The sequence below is a fragment of the Mustela nivalis genome, assembly GCF_964662115.1.
Source record: "Mustela nivalis genome assembly, contig: HAP1_SCAFFOLD_2169, whole genome shotgun sequence".
Classification (NCBI taxonomy): Eukaryota; Metazoa; Chordata; class Mammalia; order Carnivora; family Mustelidae; genus Mustela; species Mustela nivalis.
In genome coordinates, this window is record NW_028134496.1 from 1 (window position 1) to 21,558 (window position 21,558).

The 21,558-nt window shown below is 52.6% G+C and overlaps 1 protein-coding gene and 1 long non-coding RNA gene across 6 annotated transcripts in view; one reads left to right on the plus strand and one right to left on the minus strand.

Annotated features, from left to right (window-relative positions):
- Positions 1-1,514: 1,514 nt before the first annotated feature.
- The window catches only part of LOC309858311 (endothelin-converting enzyme 1-like), a 62,017-nt gene continuing 41,973 nt past the window's right edge, over positions 1,515-21,558 (minus strand). For all 4 annotated transcript variants that reach the window (XM_082750990.1, XM_082750991.1, XM_082750988.1 and 1 more), the window contains 4 exons: positions 5,397-5,518; positions 3,942-4,088; positions 2,806-2,871; positions 1,515-1,763 (listed from right to left, as the gene is read on the minus strand). In XM_082750990.1, the coding sequence (XP_082607116.1) occupies positions 1,530-1,763; positions 2,806-2,871; positions 3,942-4,088; positions 5,397-5,518 (569 nt within the window). In that variant the 3' untranslated portion in view covers positions 1,515-1,529. The remainder of the gene's footprint in view (positions 1,764-2,805; positions 2,872-3,941; positions 4,089-5,396; positions 5,519-21,558) is intronic.
- On the plus strand, positions 8,292-16,851 carry LOC309858312. Of its 2 annotated transcripts, none has more exons than XR_014308145.1 (2): positions 8,292-9,877; positions 16,621-16,851. It is a non-coding gene; the product is annotated as an uncharacterized lncRNA (long non-coding RNA). The 2 variants fall into 2 exon arrangements; XR_014308146.1 differs by lacking the exon at positions 8,292-9,877 and adding an exon at positions 14,779-15,756.

Here is a 21,558-nt window from a genome sequence, read left to right on the forward strand (position 1 = left end):
CGTCCCTCTGCAGACGTCGTCCCCACCCTAGCAGCTCTGCAGCGGCAAAGGAGGAGGAAAAGAAGAAAAGCTGTGTGATAGGGTGCCCAGGGGTGGCAGGCAGGGAAGCCACGCCGGGCCGGATGTGCTCATGGCCACCAAGTCTTTTCTGCCGCTCTTGAGGTAGAGTTGGCCGGCACCATGGCCGCTGTGGGGGTTACTGGGCGGCCGCAGGTGGCCCGCCTGGGCAGAGAAGCAGGCCCCTGGAGCAAACCAAACTGCACAGCACAGACGGCATCTCCTTTGACCTCTGGGCCTCGGGGTGGAAAAACAGCACCAGATGGTAGCCAACAGCTTGCTGATCTCCGTAACAACCATGCGGCCCCGCTCACCCCGATGCCAACATCTCCGGGGATCTCAGAGGCAGCTGGCACCCAGAAGCAGCCCTATTGCCCTCAGCCCCAGCTCTGCCTGGGCCACAGCTCCACCTGGGACAGCCGGCCAGCCTCCAGACCACTGGCTCACTCAGCAGATCCCCTTCCCTGACTTGGCCCTATCCCTGCCCTAGGGCCCTCCTTTTTCCCAAAGCACTCAGCAGCGAGTCCGGGATTATCTCCTCGTTGGTGTGCCTCCCTGACCTGGAAGTACCTCCGGAGCAAGGCCTCGAGGGCGGCCCCATACACACCTGTTAGAGGGAGGGACGGAGGCAGAAAAAGGTAGGGACCTACATGTTCTTCCTGAAAGGAGAGGAACTTTGCCAGCTCTAATGGATGGGCAGGAGCTGGCTGGTCAAGGAGAGCAGGAGGAAGGAGATGGCCTGGTGGAACCCCAAGTGGCCTACACCGTCCTCCCCAGCGGGCAAGCGGTCCTCCCCCGGGCATTCCTAGGCAATGGCAGGAAACAGGAAGACTAGCCAAGGCTACTCTGCTGATTCCTCTGTGACCCTGGGGACCTGGGATAAGACCAGACACCAACACATGGTGAACTGGAAAGATGAAACTGGCAGGTGATCACCTCAACGCACCACCTGCAGGTCCCAGGGAGCCACCGGGGGGCAGCCTTTGGCAGAGGGGCTGCTGGGCTTCGGAGCTGGGTTAGTCAGTGACAGGGAGCAAGCAACCCCATTACACCTCCAGGACGTTGCCAAGGCTCATGGCAAGAGCAGAGATCCTGTGAGCCAAGCCTGAGTCCACTGTCCAGCTCCCTTGATACTTAGCGAGCCTCGGGCCTTGAACATGTCATTCAACCTCCTGGCCTGGCAAAGGAAGAAGTGGCTACAAAACCACCCCTCACACCGCCTGCTGTACACCAGGCTCCACAGGACTGGAGCTTGAGACCAGAAATGCCCAATCAGTGTGGGTGATTATCATCATGACCCTAGAGCCTCCCCAGGTAAATGCTGTTACAGAAAAGCTGTGTGGCCTCTAGCAGGTAACTGAATGTCCCTGAGCCTCAGTTTTCCTATCTGCGAACTGGGTACAACCAGCCTTGCTTCATAGGGTTGTTCTGAGGACCTGATGAAGTGGGTACAGAAACCCTGGTCCAGCGCCCTATGTCCTGAAGCCCTGGGTGTGTCCCCGCCTCCACATTACCTGCAACTCAGCAGCGGTCACTTTGTGGTAGATGAGCTCCTCATCCCGGCGCTTCTCCTGGGGGATGGTGATGTTGGCCAGTGCTGTCTCAAAGTCCAGGATCTGCTGCATCTGGGGCCGGATGGCGTCTTCGTCCCCGCCACCCAACAGCTTGCCCAGCTGGACCATGTAGTTCAGGTACCCCGTCAGCACCTGTGGGCCCGGCCCCCGCGATACATCAGTGCTGTCACCCACGCACGGCCCGCTGGACAAGGGTGGAGGGCGGGGTGGGGCCAAGCCACCACGGGGAAGGTTCTGGCTCTGTATTGCCTTACTGGCTGCCCACAGCACTCAGGACAAAGCCCATAGGTCCCCGGCAGGTGGGTCCCTGCAGTCCTAGCCCACACCTGCTCTTGGATGCCTGTCACAAGAAAGTTACCAACAGACCGTCTTTCAGTTCTTAGAACACAGTTTTCTGAGCTGCACTTCTCCACTGTGGCCCCAGACTGGAATTAGGTTCCCCTGCTCAACTTTCTCAGCTCACCCTTGAGTGACCATAACTGGTCACTATGCCTGTAACTGTTCATTAACTGTTTAGTTAATGAACACTCCCCTTCCCTGCTAGACCCCAAGCCCCGGGGGCGGGGACATGCCTATCCAGGTCCCCAGTATCTGCCCAGCAGCAGGCATGGGGGAGCTGTCTGCTCAATGCAAGTGGGCGGATAATGCAGTGAGAGACAATGACCCGCAGGCGAAGTTTCCCTGGGACATCGTGAGACACATGAGTTTTGGAGTCAGTGGGTCTGGATGTGAACCTCGGCCTCACCGCTGTGGGACCTTGAGTGGGTCACTTAGCGTCTCTGAGCCTTGCTCGCTCCTCTGTAAAAGGCAAGGTAAAAATAATGGCCACCAGGTGGGTGGGGGGAATGAAGTTCAGAGACGTTCTGTACCTGCAGGGTTACTGGGAGGCCCGGAAGTGAGTCTATCAACGACAGTGGCCATTACTGTCTCGCTCTACAGTCGAACAAAGGACACCTGTCCCCTGCCTCTTGTTCCCACGACACCTGAATGTGAAGCAGCCAAAGAGGGGGGATCCCCTTCCCTGCCAGGCACTGCCTAGCACCCATCAGGTAAGTGACACCTCTGTGCAACTCCAGCTTTGAAGACCCACGTAGGTGTGGACCCTCAGGAGACACTCAGCGGGTAAAAGGCCCTGGGTGTGGGCTGGGAGCCACTCCCTCGGCATTACACTCACCTTCTCATTTTCTGTTTTGTTCAGGTAATAGTCCCTTGAGGGTAAGCCCAGGCCAGACTGGTCGACCTGGAGAGGAAGGCAGGAGTGACCGGGGGGCTCCTGTCACATGGCAACACGGGACTAGCCCGAGTGCCTGTAGGAGCAGGAGCTGGTGGCGGAGGCCACCTCTGAGGTGTGCCCACCCAGGGCAGGGACAGACACATGTCTGGCGGCACACCTGCCCAAACGCAGGGATTCTGGGCCCTTCTGAAGGGTCAGAGCCACCCTCCTCAATCAGCCCCTCTGAGGCTTGGCACAGCACTCCTCCTTAATTAAAAACTTCCCAAGATGGTGCGGTGGTTAACAGCTACTCACACCCTGCCTGGCCTTCGTCAAGCTACCGAAGCTTCCCTCTGGGTCTTCCTCTGGAAAACAGGGGAACTAGGATCTCCCGCTGAGCTGGAGTGAGGATCAGAGGGGAGGTCGCCTGGAGAGGGTGTGCAGAGGGTGTGGCAGGTCAGGGAGCCTCAATTTCTGACCAGCAGCTCACACAGCCTCGTGGGTGTACCCAGGCCAACCTGGCTGTCAGTGTTACTACGGTTCCTTTGATTGATAAGCAAACTGCGGCTCAGAGAGGTCACTTGCCGAGGTCATGCGATGAGGGACAGACAGAGCTGGGTAGGACAGAGCTGGGTAGGAACCTCAGCCCAGCCTGGGCTCCTGGCTTCTGCATCGCCAGGTGGGCAGACCAGGGCTTCCCTGGGTGCACTGACACCAAGGCTAGGGCAGGCTCCAGCAGGAAGAGCGGGACTCAGGGCCATAAAGGCCAGGAGCCGAGGATGGGGGACCCAGAAGTTAACATCACTCTTGGGGCCCACAGTGACCAATCCGAATCTCGGAGATTCATCTGTGCCACGGTGACCGCCCCCCCCCGCCCCGATCCCGCACCTGAAAACAGCAGGCTGCATTTTCATGACTTCTCGCCTATACAAATCTCATGGTTCAGAGCCTCAGAAATAATCCCGGCTCCGAAACCTGGAGGCTGTCTCCCAGCGCAAGTCTGCCCTGAGCCCTGGCACTTGCAAAACTCAGAACAGGTCATGAGGTGAGACTCAGAACATGCCCATTCCTCTTCCTGGGGCCCCAGGCCGGCTCACCTGGATCACGTTGCTGTTGGAATTCTTGGAGTCGGCACTGACGTACACAGAGAAGAAGGGGGAGGTGCGGTAGTGAGAGGTGACCACCTGCAGCGTGTCCTGGAAGTTGTCTTTGTCCCAGGGACCGGTGATGTTCCAGCCCCCGAGCTGTGGGGACCAGAGGGAACAGCGAAGTGATGAGGTGGCAGGGAGAACCCGGCATGAATTATGCTTCCGCCGCTCACCAACCCCGTGACCCCTTGGGTGGTCATCTGACCCCTGAGCCTCAAGAGCCGGGGCAAGGGACGGTCCTCACCAGAGTTTCTGACCAACACACAGGAGATGCCGCTGGGGCAAGACTGATCCTGACCAAGTGCACCAATGACACACAGCGAGAGAGAGAGAGAACACAAGCAGGAGCAGTGGGAGAGCGAGAACAGGCTTCCCTCGATCCCAGGACCCTAGGACCATGACCTGAGCTGAAGGCAGATGCCTAATGACAGAGCTACCCAGATGCCCCAAAATATTTCAAAAAATAGAATAAAATAAAGAAATAAATAAAAGGTTGATAAAGCAGTAGTTGCTAGTTTCTCTCAGAGCTAGGATTTTTTTTTTTTTTTTTCCAAGTAGGCTCCATGCCCAACATGGGGCTCAAACTCACAACCCCGAGATCAAGAGTTGCAGGCTCTACGAACTGAGCCAGCCGGGCGCCCCGGAGCTGGGATTTCTGTAATCTCCTCGGTCTCCTTGGCTTGGCACATACTGGCAGGTGGGGCCTGTGCCAGAGGGGAGAGCTGTCCAACCCCAGTGCCCACAGCTCCCGACCCTGCTGTGATGCCTTCCCACAGCCAAGCTACGAGGAAGGGCACTGAGGGAGCCTGGGACAGCCAGAAAACAGGCACGGCCGCCCTCTGTGGGTGCCAGGAAGCCTGGCCAGCCGTGGGCGGCCCCCCAAGAGTCCATCCAAGACTGGGAGACGCTCGGCAAGAACCTCCTTGCAGGAGGATGGGGAGGCCTGGGGTACGTGGGGCCTTCCTTATGGGGTGAGGTTCTGCCTCTGATCCAAGATTCTCTGTTGGTCCTTCTGGAACATACCCCACCCTCACACACAGACAAGCCCTCGGAGCAAGAGGAAGCAGCAAAGTAGAGAAACATTTTCTCTGTAAATACAGTCCCTATGTCACCCAGATACACGGAGACACACACACGTGACAGACATCCACAATGATGATGACACACACCCCCAATACAGAGATTCCCACCCACAGACACGTGTGTGCACACGAGCACACGCGCGAGCGTGCAGACACACACACTAAGACACTTGCAGCTCCAACGGGTTCTAAAGTCCAGCTGGGTAAGGCAGCTGGGGGTGTGAGGTAGCCGGGGGACCCGGCAGTTCCAGAGGTGGAGATAGGGGGGCAGGCAGATGGCACAGGCCAGAAGAGAGCCAGGAAAGCCAGCTCCAGGACTCGCCTTCTCAATCAGCTCCATCAAAGGCTTGGCTTTGAGCTCCTCGATCCTGGTTTCATTCATACATGCACGGTAGTACACTTGGGCCTTCCTTTCTGCCTCGCTCACACTGGCCGTGGAATTTTCTGGAATGATAGGAGATAGAAGTTTGCAACCTGCCCCCATTTGCTCAGTGGGTGGCCTGGGGGAGTCCTTCCGGGAGCCTTGGTGTGCTCAGCTGTAAAAAGACCTAGGATTTCTGCCTATCAGGACAGCCGCAAGGCCTCAGCCACAGCGGGTCTGTGACTGTCCTGGTCAGAGCCCAGCCAACTGAAGTGCTTCCTAACTTTTGCTAACTGCAAATAAGAAGAGCATACCGGGGCGCCTGGGTGGCTCAGTGGGTTAAGCCACTGCCTTCGGCTCAGGTCATGATCTCAGGGTACTGGGATTGAGTCCCACATCGGGCTCTCTGCTCAGCAGGGAGCCTGCTTCCCTCTCTCTCTCTGCCTGCCTCTCCATCTACTTGTGATTTCTCTCTGTCAAATAAATAAATAAAATCTTTAAAAAACAAATAAATAAATAAGAAGAGCATACCATGTTTCTTCCCGTCCACCAGTCAGGTTTGTAGACATGTCCCTTGGTTGGCAGCACAGGGCCACCCAGCAGGATGGCCTGCTTTCCCTGCTGGTCAATGTGGGGCCCAAACAGCCCCACCTGGTGTGTGGGACAAAGGCCTGCCTTGGCTCTCAGATCCCAGATGACCTCTCTCGTGATAGACTGGAGCCGAATGGAAGCTTCCAAGGCCTCGTGCATCCTTGCCCCTCCCCCTTGGAGGGGCTAGCCTTGTCTGTCAGATGTACAGTTGACTCGGAGTGCTGCTGCCATTTCTCTCCCTGACTCCGCAGTCAGTGTCTCCATCTTTGTGCCAGGACACCCGGGAGACTTTAGTCATCCCCTTCTCCCTCTCCCTGTCCTTGGTGTCCCGGTCCAGGTGCCACCTGCTGAGGGCCACACTCCTGTATGTGCACCAACACAGGGCAGGGTCCTTCCTATGCCCAGTGGGGGACCACATCCTGCTGTTCAAGCCATGAAGGACCTACTATGTGCCGGTTAAGGTCACGAAGGGCCTACTATGTGCTGGGGCTCCTGTGCCTGAGCCTTCATCTCAGAGCCCTGTTCCCGATGGTACTTGGGTCCCTGGCCCCCTCAGTTCTGTCTGTCTGCCTTGCTTCTCCCTGGGGACCTCCTTCCTCCCTGCTCCAGGCACTTCTCCTCATTTCAAGTTTGTTTCTTTTGGATCCAGAAACTCCTTCCTTTGCTTCCTTCAAAGACCTCCCTGCCCCCAAGCCCCATGTTCTCCACCAACACTTTTCTGGCAGATAAGGGTCTGCCTTATCCATTCACCCATTAAACTGATACCAGATGCTTATTCTGTGCTAGGTACTACAGCTGCTTCGGGAACACAAAAGACAATGTCCCTGTCCCTGTAAGAGCTTCCTTCCTAGTGTGAACACATAGACACCAAATAAGCAAACATAAAGGAGAAGCTCATTCCCGCCTTCCCGTATGAGGTGCTGTTGAAACCCTATTGCCTTCGAGGCCTTTCCCAGAGGCCATGCTTCCCGTGGAGCCTCTCCTGAGATGGTCCTTCATGAGGGCCCCAGCATGGAGCACCGACCAAGTGTCAGGCACCAGGCTGGGCTCAGGGTTTTATAGACACAAAAAAGACCTGCTCACTCTCCGCCTCCTGGGCACTTATAGCCTAATGGTGAACGCAGTCAAGCAAAGAAATGACCCAGAGACACGAAAGTACTTTAGTTAAGGCAAATGACTGTGGAACCCAGAGAAAAATCACACCCTTCGATGGTGTGAGGTGGGGTTGGGGGTGGGGCTCTATCTCTGAGCCAGTTCTTTCATTTATTTTTTTTAATTAAAAAAAATTTTTTAGGGGTGCCTAGGTGGCTCAGTGGGTTAAAACCTCTACCTTCAGCTCAGGTCATGATTCCAGGATCCTGGGATCGAGCCCTGCGTTGGGCTCTCTGCTCAGCAGGGAGCCTATTTCCATCTCTCTCTCTCTCTCTCTCTGCCTGCCTCTCTGCCTACTTGTGATCTCTGCCTGTCAAATAAATAAATAAAATCTTAAAAAAAAAAATTTCTAACTCTTCTAGTTAATAGAAGTAAAATTATATTTCACTCTTTAAAAATTTTTTTTTTTTTTTAGTAGGCTCTATGCCCAGTGTGGGGCTCGAACTCACCATACCTAGTCAGGTATTGCATGTTTCACATCCTCCCCAGCCGGGCACCCCAAGCCGGTTCTTTTAAAGGTAAGAAGTTGGGGCACCTGGGTGGCTCAGTCAGTTAAGCAGCTGCCATGGGCTCAGGTCATGATCCTGGTGACTTGGGATCAAGCCCCGCATCAGGCTCCTTCCTCAGGAAAGAGCCTGCTTCCCCCACTCCACCTGCCTGTGCTCTCTCCAAAATAAATAAAATAAATCCAAAAGCCTAAAAAAAAAATTAATAAAGTTAAGAAGTTATTCACCAGGTAGGAATGAGGGGAAAGTTGGAGAGTTTGAGGAAACACGAGAAGCACAGAAAGGCATGCTGTCTGGAAAAAAGATACCCGTTCGATGTGGCACATGGTGCAGAGGGCATGAGGTTACTTCGGCTCTCCCAGCCCTGTCCTAAGAGCCCATCTGCCCTCCCCCCAATTCTTTTTTTTTTTTTTAATATTTTTTTATTTATTTGACAGAGATCACAATTAGGCAGAGAGGCAGGCAGAGAGAGAGGGGGGAAGCAGGCTCCCCGCTGAGCAGAGAGCCCAATGCGGGGCTTGATCCCAGGGCCCTGGGATCATGACCCGAGCCAAAGGCAGAGGCTTTAACCCACTGAGCCACCCAGGCACCTCTCTCCCTCCAGTTCTTACGATAACCAGTATCCTGATTTTCTTTGGGCAGAGAGCACCACCCCCATCTTGCTGAAGTCAGGGTGATAGCCCTGAAGAGGGCCTTGGGCTAGTCTGAAGGGAGATGCAGAGACAGGACAACCCTGAGAGAGACAGAGGTCCGGGGCCTGAGTGACGAGGGGGACCTGAGTGACAGCCCTGGGGACCACAGGCTGCCATGCTGCAGAGGCCTGGAAACACCAGTGTGTCCCCCCTGTCCCTCCAGAGCGTGAGACGAGGCCTCCTGGAGGGAAGGGCAGAAATGGGGAGAGCTGGCCGTCCCCCTGCTTCAGACCCGGGAAGCAGAAGTGCAGGGAAAGCAAAGGGAGCTTCCACTCCGCCCCCCGCCTAGCCTAGGAGCCTTGTTTCTCTGACAATGGCTCCCAGCTGCGAGGCTCCTAGAAGGGAAAACACAAGAAAGTCATTGCTCACCCGAGCCTGTAAGCGGCATCTCCCCCATGCACATGCAGCTCTGGCCGTGACCCTGAAATGCCAGGGCCAGCGTCGGGGGAGTGTGTTCTGTGCACTCTGGCCCGTGAGCGGATCTGGCATCTCCTCTCCTTTACCCAAGGCCACTGAGATAAGAGGCCCGAGAAAGGCTGTGGAGGAACGGCCTGGCAGTGCTCAGTAGAGGGAGTTCCAGGCTTCCATCTTGCCCCAACAGAATCCCTGCGTTATCACTTACAAACGTTCTTCAAGCAAGCGCATGGCCCCCCTCTCCTTCGCTGACAGGCTGCTTGCTCCTGATGAGCTCAAACTTCCTTCCTCTGAGCTCCACGCCCTGGATCGCACATCCACTTGTTTTCCCGCAAAGGTTTATTGAGTTCCTACGGCCTGGTGGCTGCTGCGGTGGGGGGAGAATGCAGCAGGCCACATGGACTCAGGGCTGTCCCCGTGAGGCCTGTAGCCCAGGAGGCGGGACAGAGAGCAGCTGGACGATCACAGAGCATCTGACCGCAGGGAGGGCAGGAGCTCTGAGGACCAAGTCCAGGAGGGCCTGAGAAGGACAGCAGGGGAGGCCCAGGGAACCTTGTCTGGACTCGGGGCTCAGTGTGGAGTGGATGTGGGGAGCTGGGCCTGGGCTGCTTCAGGCCCCAGTTCGCGTCCCAGTCATCTCTGTTTCTTGGCCTGTACCTGGAAAGCCCACAGTAGCCCTAAGCAGCATTTGCTGGAAGAACAGAGCCCAGTGTCGCTTGTGAGGAGGAAGGAGGCCATTTCTGGATGTCGAGAGAGTGATGAGGTCAGCGCCAGACAGAGAGTGGCATGGGGAGGACATGAGGCAGGCGGGGCAGGAAGGGACAGGAGCACAGGCCTCACCAGCAGCAGGCGTTTACAGCCCCTATACTCCCACAGGGACACTGGCTGGGGCAGGAGCTCTGGGAGGTCAAGTTCCGCCACTCCTCCCCTTGCCTCTCTCTGGCTCATGGAGCCCACTGGGATAACCCCAGCACACACCCCCACCTCCTCTCCTCTGTCTTCTCCCATAGGACACCATGGGCTGGCAGGCACTGGGCATTCAAGGGCTGAAGCAAGACGGCCAGGGGGAGGCCGCTGCGCAGACGAGGTGAGCGGTAATGTGGGCTGGGGCCAGGGTGATGGCAGAGAGGGGGCGAGAGGCAGTTGGAGTGGGAGAGAAAGAGGAGTCATAGATGCCGAGTTTTCCTGGACGGGAGCAAGGGCTTGCTGCTGAGAGGTGGGAGATTAGGGATGGGAATGAGATAAGCAGTTAGTTCCGTTTCTGACATCTTTAGGTGAAACGTCTATTAGACACAGAAGTGGAACCCTGGGTGTGAAGTTTATAGCACTAGTGTCTTGTGCCCTGGAGGGGGGCACCTGGGTAACGCAGTCGGGTGTCCAACTCTTGGTTTCAGCTCAGGTCGTGTTCTCTGGGCCGTGGGATCGAGCCCCACATCAGGCTCCATGCTCAGCGCACAGTCCGCTTGGGACACTCTCTTGCTCTCCTTCTACCCCTCCCCCGACAAAATAAATAAATAAATAAATAAAACCCCACTAATGTGCTCTGGACTATACGAATGCCTTAAAATTACCTATAAGGCCCTATATCATGCATTTTCAACAGGGACAATATTGCCCCCAAAGGGGGAGAGGATTAGCTCTTAGGGAGCAGAAACATCGTACCTTTCAGGTATACATACATTACATAAACAGGTGCATAGCATTATCTTTTGTATTCTTCTTGGACAACACAGAAGAAATGGATAACATACCAGAAATATACAGCCTGCCAAGACAAAATCATGATGAAATAGAAAATCTGAACAGACCAACTACTAGTAAGGAGATTGAATCGGTCCCCAAAAATCTCTCAACAAATGAAAGTCTAGGACTAGACATGAGTGCTACCAAACATTCGACAAAGAATTAATACCAATCTTTTTCAAACTCTTCCAAAAGACAGAAGAGGAGGGAATTCTTCCAAACTTCTTTTGCAAGGCCAACATTACCCTGATACCAAAACCAAAGACACCACAACAAAAGAAAACTATAGGCTAATATCCCTGATGAACACAGATGCCAAAATACTCAACAACAGATCAGCACACAGAATTCAATAAGCCATTGAAAGGATCATACAGCGCGATCAAGTGGGATTTATTCCAGGAATGCAAGAATGGCTCAATGTCCGTAAGTCAATGTAATTTACCACATTAACAAAATGAAGAATAAAAATCATTTGATCCTCTCAATAGATAAAGAAAAAGCATCTGACTGCATAAAAGCAACATCCATTGATGATGAAAACTCTCAAAAAGTGGTTACAGTGGGAATGTATCTCAACATAGCAAAGGCCATATATGACAAGCCCACCGCTAACATCACAGTCAGTGGTAAAAGCTTGTCCTCTAAGATCAGAAAAAGACCAGGATGCCCACTCTTGTCACTTTTATTCAACATAGCACTGGGAGTCACAGTCAGAGCAATTAGTTCAGAAAAAGAAATAAAAGACATCCAAATTAGAAAAGAAGTAAAACTGTCACTATTTGCAGAGAACACAGAAAACCCTAGAGACTTCACCAAAAACCTGTCAGAACTAATGAACAAATTCAGCTGCAAGATACAAAATCAATACATAAAAATCTGTTGTATTTCTATACACTAATAATGAACTATCAAAAAGAGAAATGAAGAAATTTACAATGATGTAATTTATAATTACATCAGTAAGAATAAAACACCCAGGAATAAATTTAACCAAGGAGGTGAAAGACCTGTATATTGAGAACTACAAGACATTAGTGAGAGAAAGTGGAGAAGAGGGGTGCCTGAGTGGCTCAGTTGTTAAGTATATGCCTTTGGCTCAGGTCATGATCCCAGGGTCCCGGGATCGAGCCCCGCATCGGGCTCCCTGCTCAGTGGGAAGCCTGCTTCTCCCTCTCCCACTGCCCCTGCTGTGTTCCCTCCTTCGCGGTGTCTCTCTCTCTCTCTCTGTCAAATAAATAAATAACATCTTTAAAAAAAGAAAAAAGGAAAAAGAAACTGGAGAAGACACATAAATGGAAAGGTATTCTGTGCTCACAGATTGGAGGAGGTAGTCCTGTTGAAATGTCCATACTGCCTGAAGCAATGTAGAGATCCACAGCAATCCTTATCCAATTCTCACGGCATTTTTTTCCAGAAATAGAACAAACAGGGGCACCTGGGGGACTCAGTCAGTTAAGCATCTGCCTTCGGCTCAGGTCACGATCTCAGGGCCCCGGGATGGAGCCCCGTGTTGTCATGGGCGGGGCTGGGGGGTGTCCCTGCTCAGCAGGGAGTCTGCTTCTCCCTCTGCCTCTGCTCTTCCCCCTGCTGGTGCTCTCTCTCTCTCTCAAATAAAATCTTTATTTATTTATTTATTTATTTGAGAGAGAGAGAGAGAGAGAATGAGAAAGGGGAGGGTCGGGGGAGAAGCAGACTCCCCGCCGAGCAGAGACCCACGCAGGACTCAATCCCTGGACTCCAGGATCCTGACCTGAGCCGAAGGCAGTCACTTAACCAACTCAACCAGGCAGGTGCCCTCAAATAAAATCTTAGAAAAAAAAAAAAAAAGAAAGAAATATAACAAACAATACTAAAATTTGTGTCGAACCATAAAAGACCCTGAAGAGCCATGGCAATTGTTTTGTTTGTTTGTTTGTTTGTTTGTTTGTTTTTTAAGAGATTTTATTTATTTCTTGAGAAAGAGAAAGAGCAGGGCGCCTGGGTGGTTCGGTGGGTTGAAGCCTCTGCCTTTGTCTCGGGTCATGATCTCGGGGTCCTGGGATTCAGTCCCACATCTGCTCTTTGCTCAGTGGGGAGTCTGCTTCCCCGCCCCTCCCCCGCCTGGCCACCTGCCTCTCTGCCTACTTGAGATCTCTGTTGGTCAAATAAATAAATAAATAAAGTATTTAAAAAAAAAAAAAAAAAAAGAAAGAAAGAAAGAGAAAGAGCACAAGCTGAAGGAGGGGCAGAGGGACAAGCAGACTCTCTGCTGAACATGGAGCCTGAGGTGGGGCTCGATGTGGGGGGCGGGGTGTTGATCCCAAGACCCTGAGATCATGACCTGAGCCCAAGTCAGGCTTAACTGACAGACCCACCCAAGTGCCCTGAGGCATAGCAATCTTTTTTTTTTTTAAGATTAATTAATTTCTTTATTAGAGAGAGCACAAGTAGGCAGAGCAGCAGGCAGAGGGAGGGGGGAGAAGCAGGTTCTCTGCTGAGCAGGGAGCCCGCTGCGGGGATCATGACCTGAGCAGAAGGCAGCAGCTTAACTGACTGAGCAACCCAGGGGCCCCTAGGCATAGCAATCTTAAGAAAGAGAAACAAAGCTGGCTTCACACTCCCTGACTTCAAGCTATATTACAAAGCTATAGTAATTAAGACATTATGGTATTGGCATAAAAACAGACACAGAGATCAATGGAATAGGATAGAAAGAAAGAAATGCATTACTACTTAATATATGACACAGGAGCCAAGAATATTTGCTGGGGAAAGCACAATTTCTTCTGTAAGCGTTATTGGGGAAATTAGGACAGCCACACTCAGGAGAAGGAAGCTGGACCCCTATCTCATGTCATATGTAAAAATTAACTCAAACTGGATTAAAGACTTGAACATCATACCTCAAGCCATAAAACCCCTGTAAGAAAACATAGGTGGTGAGTTCCTTGACTTCAGTGTTGCTGATGACTTTCTTAATCTGACACCAAAAGCAAAAACAACAGAAGTAAAGATAAACAAATAGCTACATCCAGCTAAAAAGCTTTAGCACAACAAAGGAACCCATCAATAAGATGAAAAGACAACCTAGTGAGTGGGAGAAAATATTTATATATCATACATCTGTTAAGGGACTAGTATCCAAAATATATAAAGAACTCATACATCTCAACAACAAAGAAAAAAAATCTAATTAAAAGATGGGAAGATGATCTGATCATTTTTCCAAAGACATACAGATGGCCAGAAGGTACATGAGAAGATGTTCTGTATCATTAGTCATCAGGAAACGCAAAACAAAACCACGGTGGGGTATCACCTCACACCTGTTAGAATGGCTCACACCAAAAAGACAAGGAACAAATGTTGGAGAGGGTGCAGAGGAAAAGAAACCCTTGTTTCTCGAATGTAAATTGCTCAGCCTCTATGGAAAGTAGCATGGAGGGGTGCCTGGGTGGCCTAGTCATTACACATCTGCCTTTGGCTCAGGTCATGATCCTGGGGTCCTGGGATCGAGCCCTGCATGGGGCTCCTTGCTCAGCAGGAAGTCTGTTTCTCCCTTTCCCACTCCCCTCACTTGTGTTCCCTCTCCCGCTGTCTCTCTTTCTCTCTCAAAAAAAAAAAAAAAGAGTAGGGGCACCTGGGTGGCTCAGTGGGTTAAAGCCTCTGCCTTCGGCTCAGGTCATGACCCTAAGGTCCTGGGATCGAGCCCCACATCGGGCTGTCTGCTCAGCGGGGAGCCTGCTTCCCTTCTTCTCTCTCTGCCTGCCTCTCTGCCTACTTGTGATCTCTGTCAAACAAATAAATAAAATCTTTTTCTTAAACAAGTAGTATGGAGGCGCCTCGAAAAATTTAAAGTAGAACTTCCCTATGATTCCTGCTGGGTACTTATCCAAGGAAACAAAAACACTAACTTGAAAACGTATCCACACCCCCATGCAGCAGTATTTGCAACCACCAAGATATTGAACCAACCTAAGTGCCCACTGACGGATGAATAAAGAAAACGCGGCGCACACACTCCCCCCTACACGCAGAGGACTACTATTTGTCCATAAAAAAGAAAGAAATCTTGCCATTTGTGACATCAAGGATGAACCTCAAAGATATTTTGGTAATTGGGGGAAGTTAGAGAAAGACAAATACTGTATAATCTCTCTTACATGTGGAATTTAAAAAATACATACATATAAAAAAATACATACATATACATAAACATGTAACAAAAACCAAGCTCATAGATAAGGAGAACAGATTAGCAGTTGCTGGAGTTGTTGGGCGGGGGTTTGAGAGAAATGGGTGAACTGTTTTTATTTATTTAAATAAATTGAATTAGGGACGCCTGGTGGCTCAGTTGGTTGAGCAACTGCCTTCGGTTTAGGTCATGGTCCTGGAGTCCCAGGATCGAGTCCTGCCTCGGGTTCCCAGCTCCACGGGGAGTCGGCTTCTCCCTCTGTCCTTCTCCCCTCTCATGCTCCCTCTCATTGTCTCTCTCTCAAATAAAAATCTTTTTTAAAAATTGATGAAAAAATTAGGTAAAACAGAAAAGAATTTTAGGCAGGGGGCAAGAATGAAAAAAAGCTGAGAAACCTCGCCCTCACTGTGGGCCTCCAGCTCCTGTCTGCATCCTGCCCCCCCTCCCCCGCCTTGTTCCCATACTCCTGCCCCATCCCTGTGGTCTATTCTCCACAACTAATTCCAGTTTCTGCCCCAGCGTTCCTGCTCTGAAGGCCCAGCCCTCCAGACTGCTGTGTCTGCAGCGGCCTCCTCCCTTCCCGGGCTTGCGTCCTACTCCACTCGTTTCAAAGCCCTAACTCTTTGCAGCCGCCTTATTTACTCATTTATTTGTTTACGGTCTGTCTCCCCTGATGGAATGCAGGCCCCACTAGGAAAGGCTGTCTTATTCCTCACGCCATCCCGGCACCTAGTGATGGCTGGCACATAGCCAGTGTACCATACATAACTGTGGAATGAAGGAATGAATGATGGAATGTTCTGGGAGCTCCACAGAGGAAGATACCAATCACATCAGTCTGAGGAGGAGGCTTTGATTCAAAGGGAAATCAGTCACACACAGTTTTCTTGTGAGGAAAACCCTGGTCTCCTTTGAGACTCCTCGCTTGCATTTACTTCCCAGAAGAAGGTTCCATGGAAGCAGGCCAGGCGCCATCAACAGCGCAGCTCCCAGGACAGAGCCAGGGGGCCAGTTTTGGATATGGTGGCACTTCCAAGGCCCCCAAGGTATGAAAATAATTTGGCAGCCCAGGGCCAGACAACAGGGCTCCCAATTGCCAGGGCTACTTCCTTCCAGGGTCCCTGAGTTCCAGAGACATCCTCTGTCACTTCCCCAAAGTCCCAAAGAGGAAAAACAGCATACCCTCTACTTGACCCACTTCTTCCTCTGGGAGTTTTCACTGGAACCCCCTCTTCCACACCACTCCCTGGGAGGAAAGGAAACACCCAGCAGCTGGGCGGGCTGCGGGGATGCAGCTTCCCGGGAATTCTGTGATCCCAGTGCGACCCATCGGGCCAGGAGCACGCGGGACTCCACATCAGGGCGAGACCAGCCCTTGTCTGAGATAAAACCATAGACTTGGTACGGGTAGTCGCAGGCCTCAGGAGCCCCATCCTGTGAGAGGAAGTGGGGGGGCTGATAAATGAGGCCCCTTCTTCTGCAGAGGAACGAAAATAATGATAAGACCATTACCATTACTGGTGCCTACGACAGACAGGCCCAGCCCGGGCTGAGCTCTTCTCAGTACCCCACTGGCACCCCGAGGTCAGACTATCACCCCATTCACAGGGAAAGAAAGGAGGCCCAGGGAGAGGAAGGAACTTGCCTGAGAGGTAACACTAATACGTCACATGCTAGAATTTGAACCCAAGCCTTCTCAGGCTTCCCTGAGAGAAGGAGCTGCTTTCTCTGTGTGTGGGTGTGGCTGTGTGTGTACATCGGGTCCTAACAGTTTCCACCCGCGAGTGCTATTAGTAGCCAGCCCAATTCAGAGGCAAGAGGTTGAGTAACGTGTCCAAAGTCACACGAGTGAGCGGCGGAGGCTGGGACAGGGGCCTGAGCACTCTCTGTGCGCCTTTTCTTTCCTGCAGGCTGGCTCGGAAAACTGGAGGTAGCACCCAAGCAGACCGGCCACCCCAGAGAAGCCCCGGACACCCCCTGCCTTTCCCGGAATGGGAAAAGGGGGCACACGGCTGCCGACACGGTACTCAACAGAAAGCATGGGGTCACAGATCTTGTCCAGAGGGTTTCCTGCGTGCACCAGGAGAAGAAAAGAAGCTGGATAGCAACTACTAGAAAAACAAATCAGAATAAAAGTACGAGAGATGGCACAGGGTGACAGGATTAGTTGCCAAGTCACTGACACGAACAGATTGAATGCCGATGGAATGATGATTCTGTCTCCATTTCTCCGGCAGACTGGCGCTGGGCTACACGGAAGAGAGACCATGAAGTCCTTGTGAAATCCATGAAGCTCAAACTATTATAAAAACCAGGCATTCATTTTGCACGCATTAATCTTACAATAGAAAACAGTACAGGGGCGCCTGGGTGGCTCAGTGGGTTACGTGTCTGCCTTTGGCTCGGGTCATGATCCTGGGGTCTTGGGATCAAACCCCACATCAGGCTCCCAGATCAGCAGGGAGCCTGCTTCTCCCTCTGCCTCTGGCTGCCACTCCCCCTGGTTGTACTCTGTCTCTCAAATAAATAATCTTTTTTTTAATGAAAGAAAGCACAGTATGTAGGATAAACACATAAAACACAACTGTAACTCGAGTCCAAAGAAGCCCTTTGGTAGCCTCAGAGGGCATCACAGAGGAAGCAGGTTTGAGGAAAGTCCTACAGGACAAGAAGCGGTGAGGCAGGTAGTCTAGACGGCAGATGGGTCTGTGTTAAGAGCACAAGCTGGTGGGAAGGCCCAGCCTTGGGGTGAGAGGTCTTGCTGCATCCTTGCCCTGATGAAGTGAGGCCACATGCTTGTCTCCCTGAGGCCCACGAGGACAGCCCAAGCCGGCAACCCGAGGGGGCAACAGAATGTCTCTCAGGTGAGTATCTCTGCTCGCGCAGCTGAGGTCATGCCTCCCAGCCAGCGGGCTGCAAGGAAGTGCCACAGGGGGTACTTGGCAGAGCTCAGCCCACCAGCGACAGATCTGCCCAGATTTCCTCTGAGGGGGGCCCCTGTAAATTCACCTTTCAGAGAAAGGAGTGGCTTGTCCAAGGTCCTGCCCCCACAGCTGATCGTTATAGCTGTTCTGCCTGACCTGGTGACACAGTCCTCACCAGCACTCCAAAAGTTCTCTCTTCTGCCAGAGAAGCCCACCCCAGGCCAGCTTGGACAGTCTGGGAACCCCCGGGCACACTGCAACCCCCAGCAGCTCCAGCCCTCCCCCCACCCCCACGGGACCTGCTGGCTGACTCCTATGTCTTGGGGAAGATGAAACCAGCCTGGCCTCGAGCCCAGGAATGCACTGGCATTCTGTTCAGCATTTTCTGTCACCCACTCACCTGCCCCCTGCCCCTTCGGGGGTTTCCTGGTGCCAAAGTCCCAGGAGTTAGCCTGCAGGTAGGGGACTCCGGGGATATGCCTTCTGGTGAAGCTCCTGGTCAGAATGACCTGGAACTGGCCTCACCTACTATGTTCATCAAGCCCTGGCCAGATCCCATCTAAAGTGGAGAGCTTCACCAAGCAGCTCCTGGGGAAAGGAGCCTGCCGAATTGTAGCTCTGGGCCACTCTGTGGCCTCCACATGGTTGGTCTGACTCAGGGGAGTCAGTGGAAAAAGAAGGGAAGTTCGACGTCCCCCAGCTCTGGGGCCAAATCTCAGCTAAGTGTCATCATTTCCTGAGTGTCTGTGAGTCTCCTCTGTATAATGGGGATATTCCTCCATGGTTTCAATAAAATAATCCAAGGAAACAGCCTAGTGTGGTCATGGATATGCCCTGTACCTCATTTCCTGGTAAGTAGGTCCACATCAGGGCCTCCATGAGAAATATGTAATTCTTAGATTTCTTTGATCACCTCACTAATACGTAGAATATCCCCCTCAATGCTCTTTGAGTTCAGGAGCCTGGGGAATCTGTCTGTGGTCCCATAGCTTGCTGGGAGAGGTCTGGGCTGGAGCTCACTCAGTGCACTGGGCAGTACACTCAGTACACCAGCTCTGCTCGGCTGGGTCCTCATGAGGTGCCAGGATCTGTGCTGAGCACGGGGAACTAGCACACACAAGCCAGCACTCACGGCAATCTCGAGTCTGATGGCACCATTATCCCCATTTTACAGATAATAAGTTGGAGAGGAGCCAGGTCACTTGTCCAAGGCTATAGGAGTGATAAGCTGGTGTGCCAGGGCAGCCTGACTTTAAAACCCTGCAGTCTGGCCTCCTGATGCCACCAGGCCCCAGTCCCAGGGGCAGGGGCTCGAACACATGGTTCTGGCTGTTCTGTGCCCAGCTGAGCACAGCTCCCCACCTACACCTTGACTCTTGGGGACAGGATGGAGGTAAGGCCAGAGCCCAGGACCACAGCCCACTCCTCCCAGGCCCTGCCAGCTGGGGGGGCAGGGCAGGGGGATGGACTCAGTCCTGGCAGAGGCCCAAGGTCCCCCTTGGAGCAGGATCCACAGGCGCCACACACAAGGACCAGTCCTGGGCCTAACTGGGAGGTCAGAGGACCCATCTGTCTGTCTTCTCCATCCCCTCACGGTGCTGACTGCCCCCCCCCCCCGGCAGGAGCCCCTCTCCATGAAGGACTGGTAGTGTCTCCTCAGCAGGGTCACTTAGCTTCTCTGAGCCTGTTTCCTTATCCACGACATGGGAACAACGGCCCCTAAGTCCCAGGGAGGCAGTGAGGATGAAGGAGGCAGGAGACAGAAAGAGCTGGAACAGAGCACGGACAGTGGCAGCCACTCAACAAACATCAGTTTCTTCCCGTCTTTCCTTCAGACCCCCATGCTCCACACTGCCAGCAGGATGGGGACGGGGACATTCGTGCCCATCGGACTGAAGGAGGGGGTGTGAGGTGGGGAAAGGACACACGGCCCAGACTGAGTCGGACAAGTCCCTTCTGTGCCACCTGCTAGCTGGTCTCGAGGATGGCTCTGGGCATCAGTGTCCTCATCTCTCAAATGGAATGAACGATACCTTCCTCACTCCTGCCCTACAGGATCGAATAGGAGGACATCGACAAAAAGCTCCGTAAACTGTAAAGTGCTGTGCAAAGGTCAAAGGTGAATAATACCTATCACCCTCACATGCACAGCAGCCAGCACGATACGCCAGGCCAAGGCAATGCACCTTAAATACATTTTTCCCATTTTATTTTCATAACCTGGAGGCGGCTCTACTGAATGAAGGTGTCCTGAGGGGTCATGTCATTGACCCGAGATCACAAAGAAAGAGGTGGAGGCAGGGCTTGAACCCAGGTCCTGGTAACCGAAGGAGAGGCTCTGGCCCATCTCATCATCCTGCTTGGACTGTCCTCCTGCTTCGGTTGTTGGTTCCTGACAAGCCCTTGGCTGTCTTCAGGTGCTGGAGAAGGGACATCCCTGAGTTCCAGTCTGGCTACCCCAGACATTCGCCTGTTAAGCTTCTAGTTCTGAAATGAAAGGCTGTGTCCCCTTTCAAAGGCACCTACCTAGATAGCATAAAGCAGGGGCTTTGCTGTTCCAGACACACAGGGTTCCCTCAGCTCCCCCTCGCCTCCATGTACCACTGAGCTCTGATGCTCAGGGAGACAAGCCTGAGGCCGAGGGGGAGGGGTGGAGGGGGGTGGGGGGCGCAGAGAATAGAGAGAATGGTGGGCGGTGGGTGGGTCTCACCTAGCAGCGCGCCCCACCCCCACCCAGAATGGGCTGGGGTCGGAAAGAAACATCCCCTAACCTGGTTTGCCCATTTCCACTGCCATCTGAAAGACACAGTTGCCTGAAATTCTCAACTGTCAAGTTGGAATCTCTTGCTGTCTCATAGGAAGGTTTCTGTCCCTTTGAGCAGATGTGTCCCCTTTGAGGTATCTTCATATATTTTATGTACTTTTAAAAAAATTTTTAAATATTTTTATTGATTTATTTGACACAGAGAGAGATCACAAGTAGGCAGAGAGACGAGCAGAGAGAGAGGGGGGAGGCAGGCTCCCCGCCAAGCAGTGAGCCCAGGGCCCTGAGACCATGACCTGAGCTGAAGGCAGAGGCTTTAACCCACTGAGCCACCCAAGCTTCCCTATTTTACATACTTTTGAGTATCTTGCAGGTTTTTTAAAAACCTAGTTAGATCTGCTCAGTCACTGATGGCTTTTCATGATCTCGCCTCTCCCAGCATTTGGAGTCCCAGGATGGGGCCGGCATAGCAGGAGAGGGACAGAGGAGGTCTTGGCTGCAAAAAGGGCTCAAGCCGGGAGTCCTACATCTTGTGGTGGGTGTTATGAATTCACGGGGCAGACGACCCCAGTGGGTGGGTGTTCATTCAACCAACAATAACCAGGGATAACCCTGCAAACAAGACACACATGGGGCTCTAATCTAAACATAAAACCACCCACACCAACGTCGACTAGAGGTGCCAAAGTCCTAACAAGGTACAGAAGAAGAACTTCAATTAGATGGTTTATCGTGCAAGTCCAAGCAGCACGAGGACAAGGGATGCTCCTGCCTGTGGTGGACAGCCCGCCCACAGATGTTGCTAGAACTTTCATCTGCTCACAACCCTAAAACCTGCCCAAATGTGCTCAGCCTTGATTCCCTCAGCTCACAGCTTCCATAGCTCACTGCCTGTGCCAGGCACACCTCAGCGGCAGCTTGAAGCCACAGCAGCACGGACCACAGCGACCCGTCTCGCAGGTCCCACCCTGGGCCACACACGCCATGCCAGCCCTTTACAAATGTGCTTCACGGTTCTCAAGACTCTCAACTTTGGTAGTAGTAGTCCTTTTTAAAAAGTCTTTTTTTTTTTTTTAAATCAATGTATACCTGGCACAGCATGTTATGTTAGCTCCGAGGTACCACACAGTGATTTGACCAGTCTAGATGCCACACGGCAC